Here is a 22,419-nt window from a genome sequence, read left to right as displayed (position 1 = left end):
CAAACCAAAATACACTGGTTGTTTTGAAAACCAGCACTTGTGGGGTGGCTGAACTGCAAACTCGGTGCTTTTTCCACGCAGCCCCATTTTGATTTCAAAGAACTGGCAAACTCCTGCCCCTCGCCCCCACCCTCCACATTTGGGATTTGGCAGACATGCTCTTACAAATGAACTAAGTGAGCCTGTCATTTCAAGGAAAATTACTAACAATACAGCAATGATAATATTAAGGGTCGAACATGAAAAGTTAGGATTTCAGAACATATCTGTTACTCCAGGCTTGCAGCTCATACATTCTTATTTTTTTTTCCTGATGTGATTGGTACTATTAACAGAAGTGATTTTTTTCCTATAGTATAAGGAGATGGGTCAACATGTGGAAGAACCACATATGTTGGGAAACCAGTGTTTTCCAACTAACCAGTGCACAACACGTCAAAAATCAAGCCTGGGTAAAACAATTCAAAATAGAAAGGAGATCAATGTATTTTAACTTAACAGTTTGAAAAGTTTATGGATATGATTTTAGATTCCACATAGCAACTAATCTGTAAGAAACTACCATTTGTTGTGTTTTGGTACAGTAGTAAAGAAACATAACAATGATGTAAAACTATCAAAATACTCCTTCATTTCTAATCACAAATGTGAGGCCCGATTTTCTTCATATGTTTCAACCAAAACACATACAGGAAAATGAATTGTAGACAGAAACAGCTATGATAATTCAGGTGACTACTAAGCCAGACATAAGAGATTTGCAAAGGTATAAACAATGTCACTTTTTGGTTTGGAAAACAGTTACTTTTCATAAAAGTGTTATGTTGACATATAATAGGCTTACTGTTACTTTTAAATGAATATATATTTTAAAGTTTCGGATGGCGAATGCCATAATTATAGATAAAAAAATACTCTTTGAGGGTCTTCCATTTTTAAGTGTAAAAGGATCTTGAAACACAAAACAAAAGCTCTTTGGGAGTTTAAGTGTAAAGGGATTTGAAAAGCACTGTTCTACCCATTTGGTTAAGATCCAGGCTGAAGCCTTAAATGACACGTGTATGTCCATCCCTGCCTCCCACTTACAGCTGGGTCAGCGACACCATTTAGCCTATGTCAGCTCTCCTTTTCCTTGGTAACAGAACCTTCTCTTTGGGCACAGAGCCAGACGTAGCTAAGAGTGGCCATGTGACTAAGTTCTGGCCAAATGGACACGAACCCAAGTGATGTGTGTAACGTATCGGATGTGCCTTGAATGGGCAGTAAACCATCTCAGGCCATGCCAACGACAGGCACATCCTTGGGATGTGAACACAACAAAATAAGAGCCTGGGTCACTGAAACCTGGGCCCGGCCACCAGACTTAACTTGTCATAGGACAGGACAGAAACACTTTGGTTTTAAGGCACCATCAGTTGGATCTCACTATTCCACTAATCACGAGGGATGCTACTCTGGCCATGCCCTGAAGGAGACCCCTCGTCTACTTTCCATTGGTTAAGAGATTCAGAAAACTGGAGCAACTGCATTGGACCCAGAGAAGCAGCCTAAGCATACGTCCACTAGAGGAGCAGTTGGTCTGCCTCACACCTGTGTCCCTGACTCAGTGAACCCCACCAAGGACCGAGCCTCGCCTTACACTTTCTGTACCCTCATCATACTGTGTTACTCCAATAAAACTTTATTAATCTAGCCCCTGCCTCTCTCTCCAGGTCCACCTTGGCATGGCTGACATTTAGGGCCTGATAATTCTTTGTTGTAGGGCCTGTCCTGTGCCTTGCAGGATTTTGGCAGAACCTTTGGTCCCGCCACCCCACCAATAGATGGCAGTAGCACCACCACAGGTGAGAATGACTGCTCCCAATATCCTTAGGAGAGTCACTCACTTTGAACTCTCCTAAACCAGCCACTGGTTTCTGTCAGAGCAAACAGACGAGTATCTTAACTCCTACAGCCTGGTACAGGGTCTACATTAGAGACCAAAGTTGACAAAATTTTGTAAAGAGCCAGATAGTAAATAGCTCAGGCTTTGTACACCATACAGTCTCTCTAGCAACTACTCAATAACGCCACTGTAGGGCCACTGCAGCCACAGACAATCGGTGGACAAATGGGCCTGACAGCAGGCTAGATTTCGCCCTGGGGCTGTAGTATGCAGACCCTGGTTACAGAGCATGACAATCCTTTGTTCCAGCATCCTACCGTATTTCCCTGAAAATAAGACCGGGTCTTATATTAATTTTTGCTCCAAAAGACACATTAGGGCTTATTTTCAGGGGATGTCTTAGTTTTTCATGTACAACAATCTACATTTATTCATGTACAAAAATCTACATTTATTCAAATACAGTCATGCCATCTTCTTCTGAAACATTGTCATAACTCTCCAAACCCTGAATTACGGCTTGAATTTTTTGCGACTCCATTTCCTGTGGAAACATGGGCCCCGATCTCTCATGTCCAGCAATAGAGCTCTCCTTAAATGAGCACTTCCTGTCCATGTAGCCCGCTCGTAGTGCATTGGCAACACGGCTGTCAGTGATTTTATCCCATGAATTCTTCACCCAAGTCACGACCTCTTGCAGGCCAGGCTTTGCAAAGTTTCCACGCTGATTTCTCTCCATTCTATTTTCAATGTAGTCATTGATTTCCATGTGCAAATGGTCCTTGAATGGCTTGTTTATTGCAATATCAAGAGTCTGGAGATAGGTCATTCCTGCGGGAATCATTATTTGATTTATTCTTCTCTCAGCAATGAAGTTCTTCATGTCTTTAACACAGTGAGTGCTGGCTGAATCCCAGGCTAGCAGACCTCTTTGGCCACCTTGCAAAACAAGTGGCAGCATTAAATAGACCAACTTCCTTATAACTGCTTGTGTGCACCAGGCTTTTTCGGTTTTAAGAACATAAGTGCCTGAACCTTATTTTTCGTTCAACCTTATTTTTCTTGCCCTTAGTGATGATTGGAGCTGGGGTTTTCTTTCCATCCAGACGAATTGCCAAAATACAGGTAACACATGCACTTTCGTAACCAGTGGAGGGAATGCAGATTGACCAGGCACCCCTCTGATCAACTGTCGTTTGAGATCCTTGGCCCATAAACACTGCAGTTTCATCCACAGCAATCATCTTGGAGAGTTGGTATTTAGAAAAGTCGATGCCATCAACAAAGGACTTGAATGCAAGTACAGGTTTAATAGCTTCAGTATCTTCCAGCTTGAACAGAGTTGTCGATCTTAGAGACAGTTCATATCGCTGAAGGAAGCCATCCAGCCAGGGTTGTGATGCTTTGAATTCTTCTGGGGATATTTCTAACTGTGGTGCCATTGCAAGGGCAAATGCTTGATTATCAGCCCTGCGCACAACCAAAGTCTTTGCTCTCCGGTCAGCAATCCATTCACAGATGACGTCTTCCAGCTCAGGAAATAATGGTTGTCGACCTGATCCACTGGTGCTTCTTAGCATTTCCTTCATCCACCTGTTGACTGAGGTTATCGTACTTTGCTCGCCATTTTCAGACCATTCGGGGATCCAACTTCTTCTCTTTGCAGAAAGCTGTAAGAATCTTGCCCCGGTAGTTCTCCATAATTCCTTTCTTGTACTCGACAGAATAAGCTCTTTCTTTTTGCACTCATCTTGTCTGGGGGTCAAAATATTATTCCCTTTAAATCTACCATTAAATCAAGTGTTAACTGAAGATTTATGAGACAGGAGTGGCAACAAAAATGATGACAGTTAAGAATAATGGTCCACACAAAAGTGACGAAAAATTGCAGGCACCAAAATTCAGAAAATGTTTATTTCACACAAGTGCATTAAGTACACCCGTTACAACACACGACGTATTGAATTATGAAGATTCATATTAGACACAACCACATCCGTTCGTTATCAAGTGAGCACGTTATTCGTGCAATGTGTCTGTACTCTGATTGGTCATTCGGCAATAAGTCTCGAGTTCATCTGTTTACATAAGCGTTTACCTCTCGTCCAAAGGCGCCCGCTTGGATATTTACAGATACTTAATTATAACTTATATGATCATTTATTTTAAGTGTTAATGTCGATAATAATATTTATTTATATTTAATTATATATTAATATTATATAATTCAATATGTCCATCGTGTTTTGCAACGGACATACAAAATGCGTCCATCTAGCTGACGATCTTAACTGGGGCTTTTTTGGGGGATAGGGCTTATATTATGAGCAACCTGAAAAATCATGCTTGGGCTTATTTTCCAGTTAGGTCTTATTTTGGGGGAAATACGGTATCCAAGGTTCCTATGACTACAAGGCCTCATGCAGCTCTCCCTCTGCCAATCTCTCCAACTTCATCTCACACCCATTTAAAAAACCCCAGAAGAACATTTATTCTGTCAATAAATTTTAGAACTATAGGAGCAGACTAGCTGGTTAATTCTGACTAAAGGTTTCTTGTTAGGTTCTAATCAAGATGTTGGCTGGACCTGCCACATGGGAAGGCTTGATGAGGGCTGGAGGATCTGTGTTCAAGTTCAAGTTCTGCCACCCTCTTATCCCCAGTTTTGCTCCTTCCAAGCCTTTGTACCTGGTGTTCCCTCTGCCCAGAATGCTGCCTTCTCTTCTTGTCTGGTTACATAGCCATCTTTCACCCTTTAAGTCAAGCATCTCTTCAGAAAAGCCTTTCATGACCAGCCTAGATCCAATCCCTCTGCTACAGGTTCTCTCAGCACTTCTTTCTTGCCTCCTTCACAGTTACCATTGTTGCCTGTTTATGACTTGTTAGTCTAGTGGGGTGGGCCGCGATTTAAGTCTCATAAGGCAGAGATTCAGAAAACTGTTTCTGTCCTGCTTACCACTACATGCCCACACACTTAATTCATATCCATTTCTTTGGGATTTTTTCCTTTTCCTTTTTTTTTTTTTTTTTTTAAGTTTGTTTGTAACACTCAAGTTCTGAGCAAATGAATGGATACCTACCGGTGTGGATTCTTAGATGGCGGTCCAAATCTTTCATGCCATGAACAGTTTTGAAGTGGCAACCTAGAAGAGAAGGGGGGGAAAAAAACCCAGCTTTTCTTAAAGTACAACCTCAGAAAGGAAGTTACTATGAATCTGAGGTTCTGGTGAGCTGCACACTGGGCTCTCAGGCCACGCGGCACTTAGAACCCACAGGACGCTCCCTTGTTGTGAGTATGCAAGAGGATTACAAGGATTCAGCAAGCGAATTCAAGCGGAGCTTGCATGACAGTGGCTGGCACGGAGAAGGGGCTGAGGGTGTCCGAATTCTTTATTTACCTGGGTAGCAGCAGTTGAACGTCCTCTCTCCAAGGGTCGTCGTTTGTTCCTTTGACTCAGAAGGGAGGGCCACGACAGAGGCTTTCTGGGCATCACTGCTGTCAGTGGAGGGACAAGTTGGTTTTGAAGCATCACTATCTAGCTCTGAAGCTGAAATTGAGACAAAGAGACGCGTTGATTTCTAAACTATGACCACTAGGGCAAGGCTTATAATCCAGTAGGTTTATTTCACCTCCCTTCACCACCTCTCCAGAAAGAAAGAAAAAAAAAATTAAAAACGGAAAGCCACATACACTGTGGTCTTATAAAAGTCCTCTTTCTCTAACTACCAATTTCCAGGAAATACAGGGGGCCAAAGAATACGGCAACATGACAGGGACACAAATGGCAAGATCCAGACTGCAAAACTTTGCACCGACCCTTCTCAAAGACTTAGTGCGTAAGATAATTTTCAATCCATCACAGGACAATTTTTTATAAGACAAAAATCAAAGTCCAGATGTTGTAATTAGATCTAACAGAGAGCAGGATGTCGTGGCAATGTGAAGCTATCTTTCAATGCTTACGCTCAATGCTAACTCATGCTTGCTCTGAGCTTTTGTTCCAGTTCAGTGACAAGTCACAGACCACACCTTTAAGTGCCACTGCTCTCCAGGACAAAATGCCACATTTCAACAAATAAACGGGAGAGAGCTGGAAGGAAAAACCAGCGACGAAAAGACTTGAGAGGATGGTCTGTGATAGCAGAGCCTTATTCGGGTCCTGATTTAAACATATTGCAAAACCATTTAAGACAGTGAGAAGATGGACATTCCCTGACAGTTGGATAAGGGATTTTTTTTTTTTAAGGTATGAAGATGAAATTAAGAGTATGTAAAACAATCTCATCCTTTAAGGATGAATCTTGACATGTTGTGTACACGTCTGCTTTGCGTCAAAATAATCCAGGGCAGGGGGACAGGTGTATGGAAGAAACAAGGTCACCAACCTGCAGTCCTATGGCAGGTGCCTGGGTGCTCACTGTCCCCTTCTCTCTGTTAGGAAGGTTGAACCATGAGAAATCACCACTTGCACGGGCCACCATGGTCAGGCAATTTCATAGGGTTTAATCTAACATGTGGTTTTAAAAAGGTCTGTAACAAAGACTAAGTACTCCTAAAAGACTGTAAAGTGATTTCTCTCCAAATATATTTAAGTCCAAGGGAAACCGAGGTACTATCCATGTCTGAAGTCTTAAAAAACAACAACAAACACTAAACAAACAAACAAAAAACCCAAAACACAGATATTGATTATTTTATGAATTATAGGTCAAGGTCTAGGACTTTTTGTTTGCCCCAGGTATAGATGCTGGATTCCATTTTCCCTGGGCGTTTTCAAGGTAAACCTTGTATTACCTTGAGAAGCTGTAGCCGGTGAGGGTTTCGGTTCTAGGCACAGCGTTTGCATAACTATAATGCTAGCTGTGTGACTATCTGCGACTGACTGAACCTTTCTGAGCCTGTTTACTCACCTGTAAAAGGGATCAGTGAACTGCCTCAGGGTTGCAGAGTTAAGAGATGAACAATGTCAACTCTCAGCCCAGTGTGTGGCCTGAGTTAGGAAAATGCTATCCTAGGGCTTCCGTCAGAAAGGACTGTTGCTGTCACATCTGAGTATTTGTGTTCAAAGCTCCTTCACAGGCTCTGCACAAGTGACCCCAACCGATGGCTCTCAACTGGGGGTCATTTTGTCCCCAGAGAACATTTGTGAATGTCATGATCATGTGGGAGCATGTAGGTGACAGTGGCATCTAATGGTCAGATGCCAGGGATGTCGCTAAACATCCCACAGTGCACAGGACGGCCCCCAAACCTGGATCAGGACCACCTGAATCATGGGGCAAGTGTAATTTCCCAGGTGGGCTGGTTAGGGTTGATCCCAGGAACCTGCATTTTAAAGCACTCCCCGAGTGACTGTCATACTACCCTAAACCTTTGCTACTCAAAGAGTCGTTCACAGAGCACTGATTATCAGCACAACCGGGAGCTTGTTGGAAATGCAGAACCTTGGGCCCCATCCCACCTACAGAATCACCCTGCACTTTAACAAGATCCCCAGGTGATTCCTCTGCACATTAAAATCGAAGCACAACTTCAAGCCCATGCTTCTCTAACACTTGTGTATCAGAATCACCTGGGGGGCTTGTTAAGACCTGGGCGGCTTGGGCCCCACCTCCTGATTCATTAGGTCTACAGGGGAGCTGGGAATTTTTCTATTATAACAAGTTCCCAGCTGATCCTGCAGGTCTGGGGACTGCACTTTTGAGAACGGCTGCTCTGTGAGAACAGAAACTGGCTCAGAAGAGGCACTCAAAAAGCTTTCAGCTGATCAGAACCTACACTTGCCAGATCTGATGTCCTTCGCTATGTCCCTCAGAGGAAAGCACAAAAAAATCTTGTGCTACTAAGCAATTCACGTATTAGGAAAACAAGCCGTCCAACTCTTGAGTGTTTTAATCCCACAGAAACAAAGTAAAACTGAAAAGCAGAAATGTAAGAGAAAGGTTGTAAAGCACAGTGATTTAGGGAACTGACTTGAAAGCCAACTGGTATGTTTCAAATTCCAGTTCTATCATTAGCTGTGTGACCCTGGCTAAGTTACTCAACTTCTCTGTTCCTCAGTTTCCACATCTGTAAAATGAGGATTATCACCCCATCTCATGGGTTTACATGAAGATTAAATTCTTTAGCGGCTGTAGAAGAACCTTGTACATAAGTCAGCGCTACATAAATGTTATCAGTTTTATTCACTGGCGTGCACACGTGTGAACTCCTAGATTCTTAGAGAGGGAAAAGCATTGTGCAATGCAAACTTGAAAATAGGGAGAAGGGAGACCAATGGGTTAAAGATATTTCAGAAAACTGTCCAACGCTATAAAGGGTCACCCAGGTAGCACGTGATGGAGAGGCTTGCGGGGTTTCCCAAGGAGACTTCCTTCACCTTTAAACATCCCCGGGAGCTCACACTCTCCTGGGAAAGGTACAGCCAGGGCAGAGACCCTTGTAGCCTGAAAAAGGGGAGAGAGGTACATATTTGATAGAACCCAGTTTAGCACAGTGGACATTTTAACCCTTTGAGAAACTGCTGACGTTCCTTTGGTGAGGTTGTTTTCCTGCCCCTGTTTTTTCTTTTTTACTGGTGGTGATTAAAGTCTATCAATGGACCTGCTCCATTATGTTTCCTCCAAAAGCTACTCGAGTTGCAAAGCCATGTGCAAATTAAGAGCGGCCCAACCTTAAAAAAAAAAACAAAAAAAAAACCAAAAATGCAGGTGAAAAAAACCTATCCATCGGAAGGATGCTTTTTCTCGGTAGTGGTGGCTGGTACCGAGGCACATTTTGGGGCATAATTCTGACTATGCCCTGCTCCCAGGGGGCGATGGGGCACCCCAGTACTGCACAATATGGAACACTCTCCTCAATTCCTCCAAACACAGGGCGCGGCTCCAGGAGCAGCGCTGTTTGCAGGAATAAAAAGTAGCACACAGCACGCACTCTGAACAGCAGCCTGTGGTCATTCAGGAATTGCCTTCTATACTCGCTTCCCCCAAGAAGATTCAACATCTCCAATAACTCCCCAATTCCTCTTTCAGACGATTAGCAGGAGCCCTGGCCCCACCCCAGAAAGACCCTCCCGTTCCAACTACCTCTTCCCTTTCTCGGCCTTGGGAGTTTGGGTTTGTTATGGTATTTCCATCCAGCCAAGATTTAGTTTCAAAGACAAACTATTCATTCGGGAGCAGCTTCCTCACGGTTTTTCCCCCTTCATCAACCACTTGGGAAGGTGTGGTCATCAAAGCCCTCAACAGGGACCCCTGGGGAGAAGGGACCATCCCGGGACAAGAAAACGCAGGGGAGGGGGAGAAGGAAACAAAGTGTACTTCAAACTCCTTTTCCCAGTTCCTCGCTAAAAAAAAGGTATCGCTAACCACCAGCGGAGGGAGAAGATCAAGTAGGAACCTACGGGGTCATAATCTGACTGTAAGATAATCAGAAATGTAAGTGCTTTAGAAATGCAGATTCCCGACCCCATCTCAAGGTGCCTGAGCGCAGCCTGAGGAATTGAACAAGTTAGCAAAGCTCCCTCCCCGCGGACGTTTCAGACGCAGTGGCTGCACCGACCTCAGGATGAGAAACTGCCCTGCAGCCTTAGGGGAGCCGACCGTGTCTCCGCGTCTCCGGGACTCCTCTAGCCGCGAGGCAGCCGGGGTGAGACTGGGAAGTCCCACCGCGGCACTGCCCCGCTCGACAACCCTCCCCCTCACGGCTCCACTTCTCTTAGAGTAAAAGGCAAGTCCTTCACGGGAGCCCCAGGCGCCCACTTCGCCCCTGGGACCTCATCCGACCCGCTGGAGGCTCCGGCCGCCCTAACGTGTGCACTCGCTGTTGCCTCTGCCTGGAATGCTCTCCCCCCCACGGCCATCTCCACGGCGCGCTCCCTCACAACCTCCAGATGTGCCCTCCTCGGTGACACCTTCCCTGGGCCCTACATTTGAAAGGGCCCCCTGCCCCCAGGCCTCATATCTTCCTTCCCCGCATTCAGGATGGTTTCTCCCAGCGCTCACCCCTCACCACGCAGCGCTTCACCGCTTTGTCGCCTGTGCCATCCCTCTCGTCCCCACTGGGCCATAAGCTCAAGGGACGGCCGCAATTTTGTCCTCCTTGCTCTCTGTTGTGTCCCTCTCTAACACCTCGCCCAGGGCCCCCCACAGAAGCTCAGATATTTTCCAGATATTTCTCTATCCCCCAGGAGAACATCCGGGGCGTGGGGCTCAACGCCCACCTTCCAGGCGCGCAGCCCCAGTCCAGCGCCAAGGAGGTCCGGGAACCAGGGTGCCGACACACCCGAAGACAGCCTCGGAAGGGGTGCCACAGCCCCCGTGAGCATTTGGGGTATGCACCGCCGTTTAGCAGCGCTTGGGGGAGTGGCTGGAGAACTCCACGCGGGAGCGGCGTGATTTACCCAAAGAGGGTAAATTTACAAGGTGGGGGTGTGATTGACAAAGGCGGTGTGTGGGGGGGCGGGGACGTCGAGGTCCGAGCCCCAGGATTCGAGTTGGCAGCTCCACCTGCCCTATCACGCCCGCTGCCGGGACCTCGCACCTGCGCGAGTCCGGGCACACCCAAGAAACAGCCTCCAGCCCCACGAGCGGGGCGTCCCCAGCGCTACTCACCGGGCTCTCCCGCCACCACCCGGGCCGCCTCCGCTAACCCCCCGCGCGCGGGCTGCGGCTCCTCGGAGTGGAGGTGCTGGGGGTTGGCCTGCTTGCGCCGCGACATGGCGTGACGACCCCGGCTCCCCGCGAGTCCCTACGAGTGGCCTGCTTCATACCACCGAGTCCCGGAGTTCAGAAATTACCGCCGCCCCCTGGCCGGAGCGCGCATGTCCCGGCAATTCTGCTCCTCAGCTGCGCAGGGCGATTTATCACGAGCCCTGACGGCTGATTGGCCCGGAGCCAAGGCCCCCGGGTCCTGGAGAAGCTGGGTCCGCGGCCCCGCAGCCCGTATCCACCCGGAGCTCGTTAGAAATGCAGACTCTCGGGCTTCACCCCAGACCCGCTGCACCAGAATCTGCATTTTAACGAGCTCCCGGGGTGATTCGCATGCACATTAAAGTTTGAGAAACCCTGTCTGCATTTTAACGAGATCCCCAGGTGATTGGTGTGCCTATTAAAATTTCAGAAGCACAGCTCTCCTCCAACTTGAATGTGCGCACGAATCGCTGGGGATCTCGTTAAAATGCAGATTCTGACTCAGTGGGTCTGGGGTGGGGCCTGAGCTTCTGGATTTCTAACGAGCTCCCGCGTGGTGCCCTGGCGGCGGCGGCTGCAGAGGCCGCGCTTTTCGATTCTGACTTAATTGGTCTGGACGGAACGCTCGGTATGGGGGGGGGGGGTTGTTGTTGTTTTTTAAAGCTCCCCAGGTTGTTCGGAGCGGTAGCCACGGTTGAGGAGCACGACCTCCACTCGCGGTTCTCATCCTTGGCTGTATATTCGAATTTAAAATTTAAATGAGGCCAGAAGGTCTCCAGCAGCCGGGTGAACCACTTTTCCTGGAGGAGCCGGTTATAAATTCAGATTCTGAAAGTTTTGGCTTCAGGCGCCGCCGCCCGGGAATCTGTATTTCTACACAGCGCCCCCACGCCTCCCTGGGTCTAAGACCACACGGGAGAAACCGCCTGGCCAAGGGGGCGCAGACCCGCCCAGCAGGTGACTGAGGCGTGGTCCTGGGGGCGGGGGGTGTGTATGTGAGCTAATTGGCATTCCTGCTCAGACTAGCTGGGACCTTGATGAGACCCGAGCCGGGGAACCCCTCCTTGCACCAGGCGAACGACATCCAACAGGGAGCACGAAAGCCACCTACATCCCCAGGTGTTTGCTTTCTTCAAATTGGGGTTATTATTTAAAGCGGGGCTGTGCCCCAAGCTTGCCCGAACCTGAGAATCACGTGGGGCCTTATTAAAAAAGACCCAGGTTCAGCTCTGAATCCCGGGGCTGGCCTGGGAACCTGTATTTCTAACAGTGCCGCTGGGGAGTTTTTCCGCGGTGGCTTGCGAGGGTCTGGTGGGGCTTCGCAGCGTCCTGGAACACGCCTGCCGCGAGGTTACGGTTGGCAAGCCCAAGGGACCGCCTGCGAGAAGGGCATTGTTTATATTTCTCGAAAACAGCTGTTTTCCTCCACCTTTCCATTGATATTCAAGCTGTGAGTTGATTCTAGGGATGTTTGTGTAATGCCAGGGGAAGTCACTCGAGGTTAAATTTTTGAGGCTTGAAAAAATGAAAAGCAATGATTAAAGATTTTTTTTGGGGGGTGGTGTGTGTGTAGCTACACGTATATGTAAAGCCACTGGAAAACATCCGTATGTGCTTGGGTGTGTCGTGTCTCCTTTTGGAGTGTCTCAGGATACTGGATAAACGGGACAGTGGTTGCCTCTGGGGAAGCTGAAAGGGGAGGTGCACCCAGCCGGGTGATGGGAGACATCTGACACCCCTTTAGATTGCTTGAGGTGTGTTCCTGTGTTGTATCCCCCCCCACCCCGCCCCTTCAGCTCAAGTGCATACGATTGGATTCATCAGTCCTTGCGACATAACATGTTGTCATGACTGACCCATCTGATCCATTGCTGGCCTATATTTGGTTGTTCATTTGTTCCTTGCCTTATCACGACATAACAAATACCAGGGAATCCACCTTGACCATAACTTACACCTCTCATATGTCCCCCCTTCTCCCCCAACTTAATAGCCATCAACCTAAACCTTACATACTTAATTCCTTTTTTCTTTTCGGCAGGTTTTTTGCTGCACTTGCACGTATTCTTAAAAACAAACAAACAAAAACCCCACGATTTCAATTTTTACAGAACCTCATAAAAAGGGTATGTAATCTTCCTGGAATTACTCTCCCCTCCCCTGGTTATTGTGTTGCTAAGATCATGCAAATTGCTGTCACTGTCCTTTTTCCGTTTTGACTGATGTATAATATTGCATGGTATGAACATACCAGGGTTCATTCATCCACTCCCGTTGATGGGCACTAGGATTTTATGAGGCACCCCCACCCCCTAACCACTCCCTTTTTCATTGCTTTATCTCCTGTGCCATCTCTCTGGTCTGATCATGGCCATGTGTATAGTGTCGCTGTAATTTATGATCTTTCTAAACAGTGTCAGTTTCTTAAGTGAATATACACATTGGTGAAATTGTCGGTGACGAAGAGATAATGCCAAAGTGGTGGCACTGATTGACACGTCCCCAGCAATGGGAGAGACACTGCAGCCACATCCTTTCCCACAGTTGGTATTATTAGATGTCTTAATTTTTGCCAATCAAATTGATAGTCAATGCTATTTCACTGTGGTCTTGATTTGCATTTTCCTTGCATGTGTTATTTCAATAAAATTAAAGTAAAAATTATTAATGTTTTCCATAAATTGAATGACAGCAAATGGATTAAATTTGTTTCATTGTTTTCAAGGCACTGTTTTAATATTTTACAACACATCCATTCGGAATTATGATCCTAAATTCAGTTTATTACCATGTTTGGTTTTAATGGCTGGATTTCAAGGGTCATAATTGAAAAATTGTAAAACTGTAACTCACAGGATATAGAGATCCAAATGAAAGCCAAGTATCATTGGCTATGCTTAATAAGTCATTATTCTCCTTTTTCAATCCCATTTGCCAATTATACAAATTGACTGTTCTTTTTTTTTTTTTTTTTGAAATCCATCTGGTAGGTTTTCATCTTTCCTGATAATCAATCTGGGGCTTAAATTCAACTGAAGACGGTGGTGCATAACTAGTATATCTTTAACAATTGGATTTCAAACCCCCTGAAGCTCTTTATTTGGAAGATGTTTAAATAGATTAGAAAATTCTGTTGCTAAGTTTAAACAGGCAAGTGGAGGTTTTTATAAGTGACAACTTTTCACTGTTTTCAGCAACAAAATCGCTTAACAAGGGAATCACGGCCAAACATGCATTCCGAAATACTTTCTCCATGGGATGTTTCTTTTGCAAAGTGGTTACTTTTTCTTTATATGTCACCTTTATCCTGATAGTACCCTCCCTAGTGGTTGTTAGGTAGTTCCCTTTCTTCACAGAGAAAGTCAATAACTTTTCAATCCTTGTCACTTTGTAAAAGAAAAATGGAGAATCTCTGTAATTTTTATACCTCGTAAGTATTTTGCCAAGAGATAAACACTGCACCTCGGGGGGCGAACTATACAAAAGATTCTCCTGGTCGCTCTACATCTCTTTACAAAGCGTCATAAAGATTCCAGACGCAGTACAGCGCAATAACTAAGTGCACAGACAGAGCCAGCCTGAGGTAGAGTCCTGGCTCTGTTACCGGGTGACCTTGAGAAAGCTGCTTTTTGCCCATTTTCTCATCAGCAACATGGCAATGCTAACAGCGAGGGTGGCTGCGAGGACCAATTAATTCCTATGTGTAAAGTACATGGAACAATGTGCAGTACAGAGGCGGTACTCTCTAAGGGTTAATTATTATTTACGATGACAGAGTAAGAGTTCCAGTGGTCTGTGATAACAGCTAACACTCACCTAGAATTGGTGGTGCCAGTGAAGTAAGTAGGCGGATACTCTATTTTATATGGAGTAAATCGGGTCATGTTGACAGTCCTCAATTCTGAGTTGCAGACTTTCCATGTTTCAATATATATATGAAATGACTCATTTAATACTCCTCACTTAACGTGGCTCAAGGACTTGCTTTATGTTTTAAGAGAGATGATACAAATAAATTATAATCACCTCTCTGATTGCCCTGGGCCTCCTGTGGGTTCCAGAACCTCGCTTGGGTCACGTTTACCTCATTTGACTTCTGTCATGACCACCACTATTCTCCATGATGGATCCAGGATAAACAAGTCAATGTATCCAGGTACAAATGATCCCCAATGGGTATAAAGCTAGACTGAAGCAAATCTTATTTCTTCTTCTTCTAGGAATTAATTTATTAGTTCATCTGATAACAAACGTTTGAGCCCACGCTACTGCCTGCTCTGTTCCAGGCGTTGGGTATGGAGTGATATGCAAGACAGACAAAATCTAGCAGGGCAGTCAGAGAAGGAAGGAATGAATGGATGGATGCACAAGGTCATTTCAGATAATGACAAATGCCACGATCAAGATGAAAAGGGGTGGTGTAATCCAGAGTGACAGGGTAGTAGCGGCTGGAATATCTGACTTTGGCTAGAAGGGACCTTTGAGCTAAAATGTGAATATAATAGGCAGCCATGGGAAGAACCAGGGAGATGACATTCCTGGGAGAAGAAACGACAACAAAGGCTCGAAGGAAATCAGTTTTGGTGTGCTTGAAGCAAAGCAGCAAGATTCGGTGACTAGCTGGTTCTCAGAAAAGCAAAATCTGGCTCATAAGAAATTGAAAAAAACCCACAAAATGTCCAAGCTTGCTTACGGTGAAATAAATGCAAGTTAAAATAAATTGCAATACTGTTTTATATCCTGACTGAATAGAAAAGATTAAACACACACACATAGTAGTAAAGGTGAGCATATGCTATGATCCAGCTATTCTTGCCCCACACTGCACTTCTCAAATTTATGGAGCATGAGAATCACCTGGGGACCTTGTTAAAATGCAGATTCTGACTCCAGTGTGTCTCAAAATTTAACATGGATACAGGTCACCTAGGGACCTTGTTAAGAAGCGGATTCTGATTTCTGAGCTTCTCACACTTTAATGGGCAGAAGGATGACCTGGAGATCTTGTTAAATGCAGATTCTGGGCAAAAATGTGTAAGAGTTGTTCAGCCTCGCTAATTATAAGGGGAATGAATATTAATAACCATAAATTCCTCCGTCTTTTTTTCACCTACCAGATCCATAAAAATTAAGAAGGCTGATAACACTGTTAGCAAAAGTGTGGGGGAATTGGTCTCCTAATGCATTCCTAGTGGGAGTATGAATGTTTATAGCCACTTTGGAGGGCAGTGGGGCAATAAGTTTTTAAATGTGCCCTGCCAATGATCAATGATCTAGTAATTCTCCTTCCCATCTCTTCTTCTCCAGAGAAACATCTTCACAGATGCACAAGGGAGCATGTTCAATGATGTTTGTTGCAACACCACTGTCATAGCAAAAACAACTAAGAAACAACCTAAATGCCCAACAACAGGGGAATGGTTAAACAGGTTCTGCTGTAGCATGGAATACCAGGCAGCAAATAAAAATCAGCCAAATTGATGTCTACAAGCATGGGTAGAGCTCCAGAAATACTGCATGGAAGAGGAAAAGCAAGTTCCACATAGACATAAACATATTTGAATCAATGTATGTTTCCAGTGGTGACACATGAAAACCCAGAATAAAAAGGTATTGGAAGGAAACACACTGGCTATGTGTTCAGCAAGGAGGGGGTGTGGCAGTAGCTTGGGGGAGGAAGGATTGAAGAATCTAAATTTTCTGTATGTGTGTAAGCGAATATTACCTTTAGAATATTTCCTTTCAAAAAAACAGGGAATGTATTCACATACTACTTTATAGTTAAAAAGTAATAATTAAAGTAATTAACTAAATTATGATTCTGTCATACAGTGGAATAAATTCTATATGACCATACAAGGAAAGGTGTATTTCTGTGTGCACTGATAGGGAATAGATATTCTTCAAGACACATTAAGTGAAATATTCAAAGGACAGAAAGAGTCAACAAATTATGCTGTTGTGTGTATGTATAAATATGTATGGAAATACATACATATCTATCAGCACGTCTATATAAAATTTAATGTACACACACACACACACACACACACACACACACACACACACTTGTGAATGCAGAGGACACCAGGGAATTGGTCTCACAGGAGTTATCCCTGAGGACAGGACAGCAATATTTGTGCTGTCAGTTGCCTGAGTGACTGACATCTTGCTATTAATATGTATATTTTTGCAATCTTTTAAGTTTTAAAATTTCAAATCATAAATTTTGGCACACATACAAGAGTGTATCAAATATAAATGGGCAATTTAAGTAATAAGACAACACCTGTGTAACCACTAGCTTTAGATCCAGAATATTCTTAGTACCAAAGAAACTCTTCACATGTTCCCACCCATTAGCTTCTTCCTTCTGCTACCTTCTTCCACGGTCTCTAACTTGGCGTAATGATTATTTAAAAATAGTTTTATCACCGAAATACCATGTTGCTTAGTTTGGTGACTTTTGGAAATACGTGAATAATTTTCCTTCCCTTGCTTCTTTCAGTTTGTGAGCGTCAACGTGTAGCTGCAGGCAACTGTCTTCACTCTCGCGTCCTCCATTGTATGAATATACCACGTTTTGTCTCCATCTCCACTGCCAGTGGGTGGTGAGTTATGAGCAAGATAGCTATAAACCTTCATGCACAGATTTCCTGATCCACGTGTGTAAGTTTCTCTACGCCCAGGATCTGCATTTAACAAGATCTCCAGGTCATCCTTCTGGCCATTCAAGTCTGAGCACAGAAAGCAGAATCCACTACTTAACAAGGTTCCCAGGTGACCTGTGTCCATGTTAAATTTTGAGACACACTGGAGTTGGAATCTGCATTTTAACACGATCCCCAGGTGATTCTCATGCTCTGTAAGTTTGAGAAGTGCAGTGTGGGGGAGGAATAGCTGGATCACAGCGTTTGCTCCCGTTCAACTTCTCTAGGAGATGACGAACTACTTGGCAACGTGGCTATATCAATTTGCATTCCCCCATCAGCATATGTAACTTTTTAAATTAAAATGAAAGTAAGAAACTAGTTAAAAAGTCACTAGGGCACAATCTTAGTCGAAACTGTAAATAAACAGTATACAATTCCTTACGTCTTCCTCCTCTTTCCTTTCTGCTCCCACCCCAGCCACTCCCCTTTATGGATTAGAATCTGGAATGAGGAAATACTGGAAGAGGCTACGGTGTGGGCAACAGAGTGGATCAGGGCCTTTTTTTATAGAAAAAATAGCATCCAATTCACCTGCTGGCTTCTACCGTTTCCCCGAAAATAAAACCTACCTGGACAATCAGCTATAATGCGTCTTTTGGAGCAAAAATTAATATAAAACCTGGTCTTATTTTACAATAATATAACCTGGGTCTTTGTAACATAACATAACATAATATAACATAACATAACCTAAAAAATATATAATGTAATATAAATGATATAATACTGGGTCTTAAATTAATTTTTGCTCCAAAACATGCATTAGAGCTGATTGTCCAGGTAGGTCTTATTTTCGAGGAAACACGGTACATGTGTGGAAGTTCCTGACCTGTAAAGGAATGCTGTCCAAGAATAGGAATTTGAAGCTCCTAGACCTGGGGCAGGGTGTGGTGGCCTGGGGGTGGTCAGTTGTTTTACCTATTCCTAACAAAAATGAGTTTCTGATCCCTTTCTGGCAACACTGAAATCACCCAGACCAATTATCATTTTCAGGTTCTTTTCGTGTTTCCATGTCTTATGCCACACAGTGCCTCTGACTGACATCTTCTGTTAGGGTGTGTTCCAGAGCCTTTCATTTGTTAACAAACATTAACTGAGTTCCCTTTGGGTGTGAGGTGTTATGCTAACCTCTAGAAATGCAACAGCAGACCTTTAAGAAGTCACAGAATAACTGTGAGGAAAAATAACTGAACAGGCAGTTAGTTACAAGACAGTATGATAAAGGTTCACAGAGTGGTCAGACAAAGCTTCCTGTAAGAGGCAGATTCATAACCCCAGATGTGTAGGATGAATAAGGTTTGGGCGCAGGCAAAGAAGTGAGGTAAAGAGGGTTTCAGGCAGAGGGGATACTTTGTGCAAAGACCATGAGGTAAAGAGATGGCACTTTTGAGGAACCTCAGTCTGGCTGGAGGGGGGTGGAGTGCTGGAGACAAGGTGAAGGAGGTGGGGTGGGGGAAAGGCGAGCATGATTTGATTACATCATTTCCTATTACTCCTTTCTCCTCTCCCTATTAAACCTCAGACACATCCAGAGGCAGATTTCAGGCTAGTTTGGGAAGGTTACTTTTCCTCTCCTCACCTGAGAAACAACAATGGTGGTGGCGGTAATGATTCTGACAATGTAAACAGTGAGTATTCACAGATGTTCGCCTATGCTAAGTACTATTTTAGAAGACATTTTAATGTGTATTTTATCTCACCAGAGTCCAGCTCTTCACAGGTGTGTGATTTTGAACAAATTCTTAACCTCATTGAGCCTCAGTTTCCTCATCTATAAAATGAGGATAATAATTCTAACTACCTCAAATGGTTTTCCTGAGTATTAAAACGGAATACTTGTAAAGGGATCGACAAACAGTAAATAATCAAGAATATTAGTTGTTATTATTGACAGGCATCTACCTACTACCGTTATACTATAGTATCTTTTAAAACTGTTTAAAAATGTAATAACAATTATTGTAAATTTATTGATGTTGTTTAATACCTATATCAGTGAAAAAGACAGAAGGGGTGTGTTTGGAACACTTAGTTCAGCTATACTGTATGGGCCCTCATGTGATCCCATATTTAATTAGATTATTGCTTTGGGTTCTTTAACGGAGATCAAATAAAAGTGACTTAAATACAATGGAAGGTTCATTGCTGCTAAGTGACGCCCCAAGAGATTATCCAGGGACCCATCTCCTAGCTTATGGCTTTACTATGCCCTGGAGCGTTTTCCTCAAGGCAAAGATCCACACCAGTGATCCAGCCCATGGATGGAAGGAGCAAAGAGGAAGAGGAGGGCCAGCAACTGGCTTTTACAGAGGTGACCAAGACTGTGTGTCTTTCTGGTTGTGTCCCATTGGCCAGAACTTCATCACATGGTCACATGTAGCTGCAAGGGAGTCCGGGGATGTGGATTCTAATAGGGTGGCTGTGTGCCCAACTAAAACTCGGAGATCTTCTGGGAGTTTATCCTACAGGTACCCAGGCATACACACAAAATGACCCACCTACAAGATTATTCATTGTAATACTCTTTGAAATCACAAAAGCCTGGGAACAACCCAAGTGTTTGTCTACAAGACACTTGCTGAGTAAACTGGTACAGTGACACAATGGAATACTCTACAGCTGTAAAAAATAAATAAAAGAGAAAGCTCTTTATGTACTAATATGGTAAGATCCTCTGAATATATACGTGAGAAAAGAAAGGGATAGGACGGTGTATATAGTATGCTTATGATATACTGGGGGTGCCAAAAAATGTGTACACATATTATAGTCATCTTTTGTTACCGGTATATATCAAGTATTACAATTTTAATACAGCTTTTCTTTCTTAAAATGTATATACTTTTTTTGGCACCCTCGATATATATGTTTATATATATATGTACATATATATATGCGATACATATGATATATATATATATTGCAAAAGGAAAGTGGGTAATGGAAGAGTGTATTCATATTTGCTTATGAATTTGTATAAAGAAACACTGGAAGGCTACACAGCATAGCAAATGCTGTTGATGCCCCACTCATATCCCTTCATCTATGTCACCTTGGTGCATGCTGGACTGACTTTCAACTGCTAGTACCTGCATTTCTTTTCCTAAGGGTTTTCTCTGGTGACCAGCATCCCCTCTGTCCACCTGTGCAGCAGCCTGAATGACTTGGGCTATTAGTCTCTTCCCACCACCTTGGGAGGAGCCCTCCATCAGTGCATGCTGGGGATTGGTGGATCCCCAGCTCCCTTGCCTCGAAGCTTCAGTTCCTTTCTGTCTCCCAGGGGTTTCCATCACAGTGGCAACAAGTGTTGTGAACACGCTTATGTATCCACTCCTACTCTCCTCTTCCTCACTTCCCCTCCCCTCATTGGTGTTTCATGGGATCACTTCCCAATTAAACTACTTGCCCTCTAATCCTTGTCTTAGTGTCTGCTACTGGGGAAATCCCAATAAGTCAATAAGTCAAAAGAAAAAAAGAAGCAGAGATAAATAAAAACAGCTACTCATAAGGACCAGGAAGAGAACACAGGACGGGAAAGAGACATTTCAGTGTGTACCATCTTATATAGTTTTACTGTTTGGACATGATGAATGCATGAACTATTCACTAATGACCTCACAAAATGTCAGTGGTACTAGTCCTAAAAAGAAGAGCACACTCGCTATTGGGGTACAATTAACAGTCTTTGCCAGAGCACCCTGTTCCTGTTAGCTCATTTCTGCTTGATGTCAAGCTGCTTGCCATATTGCAAAGGTGTGCCATCTCTTCTCTCTCTGTTCTGTTACAGGCACAAGTCCAAGGTAGCAAATGGAATGGGGGAATTGAGTGTGATGGTGAGTCTTGGCATTGCCTGTCTGGCAGTGAATAGTGTACATCCATGACTTTTGGGCCTCAGTTTCATCACCTGAGAAGTGGGTATAATAAACACCCAACTGGCCTTCCTCTCAAAGTTATAAGGAAAAAGTCCCCTGCAATAAGTATGCAGGCCTGAGGAGCTTCTGGGTTGCTAAATCAATCAATCAACCAACCAATATGGTAAATCTATTTAACTTGAGGGGCTGGGTTGATTAAGTTTCTACAAAGAAGTAAAATGCATGATATTTCCCCAAAGACACAATCATTGAAAAGTAATGTTGCCTAATGAATGTTCAAAAATATATAAACTCTGATGTAAGACAGAGTTGGCAAGTCATAGTTCTAGAGCTTGGAACAAATGGTTTAACATTACTGGATCTTGGTTTTCTCATTGGTGAAAAGAGCATTATTGCAGTATCCACTGTTTAGGGCTGTCAGGCAGTTCTCTCATGGGGAAGGCAGTTTCTGACATGGCTCCTACTGAGCCCCACCTCTTGATAGTCTTGCTCTTGGCTAATCCCCTCCCCTAGGAGTTGGACTGGACCCAGAGACTCACCTCTAAGGAACAGAATTTGGCAAAAGTGATGGAATGTCACTTCTGAGATCAGATTAGAAAAAGACTCTGGCTTCCTCCTTCTTGCTCACCCTGTCTTGTTCTCTCTAGCTTGCTCACCCTTAAGGAAAGCAGCTGCCATGTTGTGAGCTGTCTTATGGACAGCCCCAAGTGGCAAGATATTGATGACAGCCTCGAGCCAACAGCCAGTGAGGAAATGAGGCCTTCAGCCCAATGACCCACAAGTAACTGACTCTTGCCAATAACCACATGAGTGAGTTTGGAAGCGAATGTGGCCTCACTTGAACCTTCAGATGAAACCCCAGCCCTGGCCAACAATGTGATTACAGTCTTGTGAGAAACTTGAGATGGAAGACCCAGCTAAGCTATGCTTGGCTTCTTGAACTGCAGACACTCTGAAATAATAAATATGTTTTGCTTTAAGCCATTAAGTTTTGGGGTAAATTGTTACATAGCAATAGATAAATAATACATCTCTATTTGGAAGTTTTGGTAGTGCCAGCCTTGCACTGGAAAGTCACAGCCCACGATAAATGATTGTCATCATTGCTCAAGAACCATAAAATCAGGATTAAAAATTTAACTACTGCCTAAAGTAATTCTTTAAACATGTTAACACCTAACATTTTTTGGAAAAAAACAAGATTGGTTTAAGGAACAATATTCAAAAGTACTACTTTACTTACAATTTGTAAAAATCT

At 44.0% G+C, this 22,419-nt stretch overlaps 1 protein-coding gene across 5 annotated transcripts in view; it reads right to left on the bottom strand.

Annotated features, from left to right (window-relative positions):
- Positions 1 to 22,419, bottom strand: part of ZFP64 (ZFP64 zinc finger protein) — a gene marked incomplete at its 5' end in the record, with an annotated part of 72,616 nt that overhangs the window by 12,054 nt on the left and 38,143 nt on the right. For 2 of the 5 annotated variants that reach the window (XM_081034044.1, XM_081034043.1), the window contains 2 exons: positions 4,966 to 5,028; positions 5,284 to 5,433. In XM_081034044.1, coding sequence (XP_080890170.1) covers positions 4,966 to 5,028; positions 5,284 to 5,433 — 213 coding nt within the window. Of the gene's footprint in view, positions 1 to 4,965; positions 5,029 to 5,283; positions 5,434 to 10,498; positions 10,605 to 22,419 lie in introns of those variants that run through there. The other 3 variants (XM_081034046.1, XM_081034045.1, XM_081034047.1) reach the window with 2 other exon arrangements.

The sequence above is a fragment of the Rhinolophus hipposideros genome (assembly GCF_964194185.1).
Source record: "Rhinolophus hipposideros genome assembly, chromosome: 22".
In the NCBI taxonomy this organism is placed as follows: Eukaryota; Metazoa; Chordata; class Mammalia; order Chiroptera; family Rhinolophidae; genus Rhinolophus; species Rhinolophus hipposideros.
This window is presented reverse-complemented; position numbering and strand designations above follow the sequence as displayed.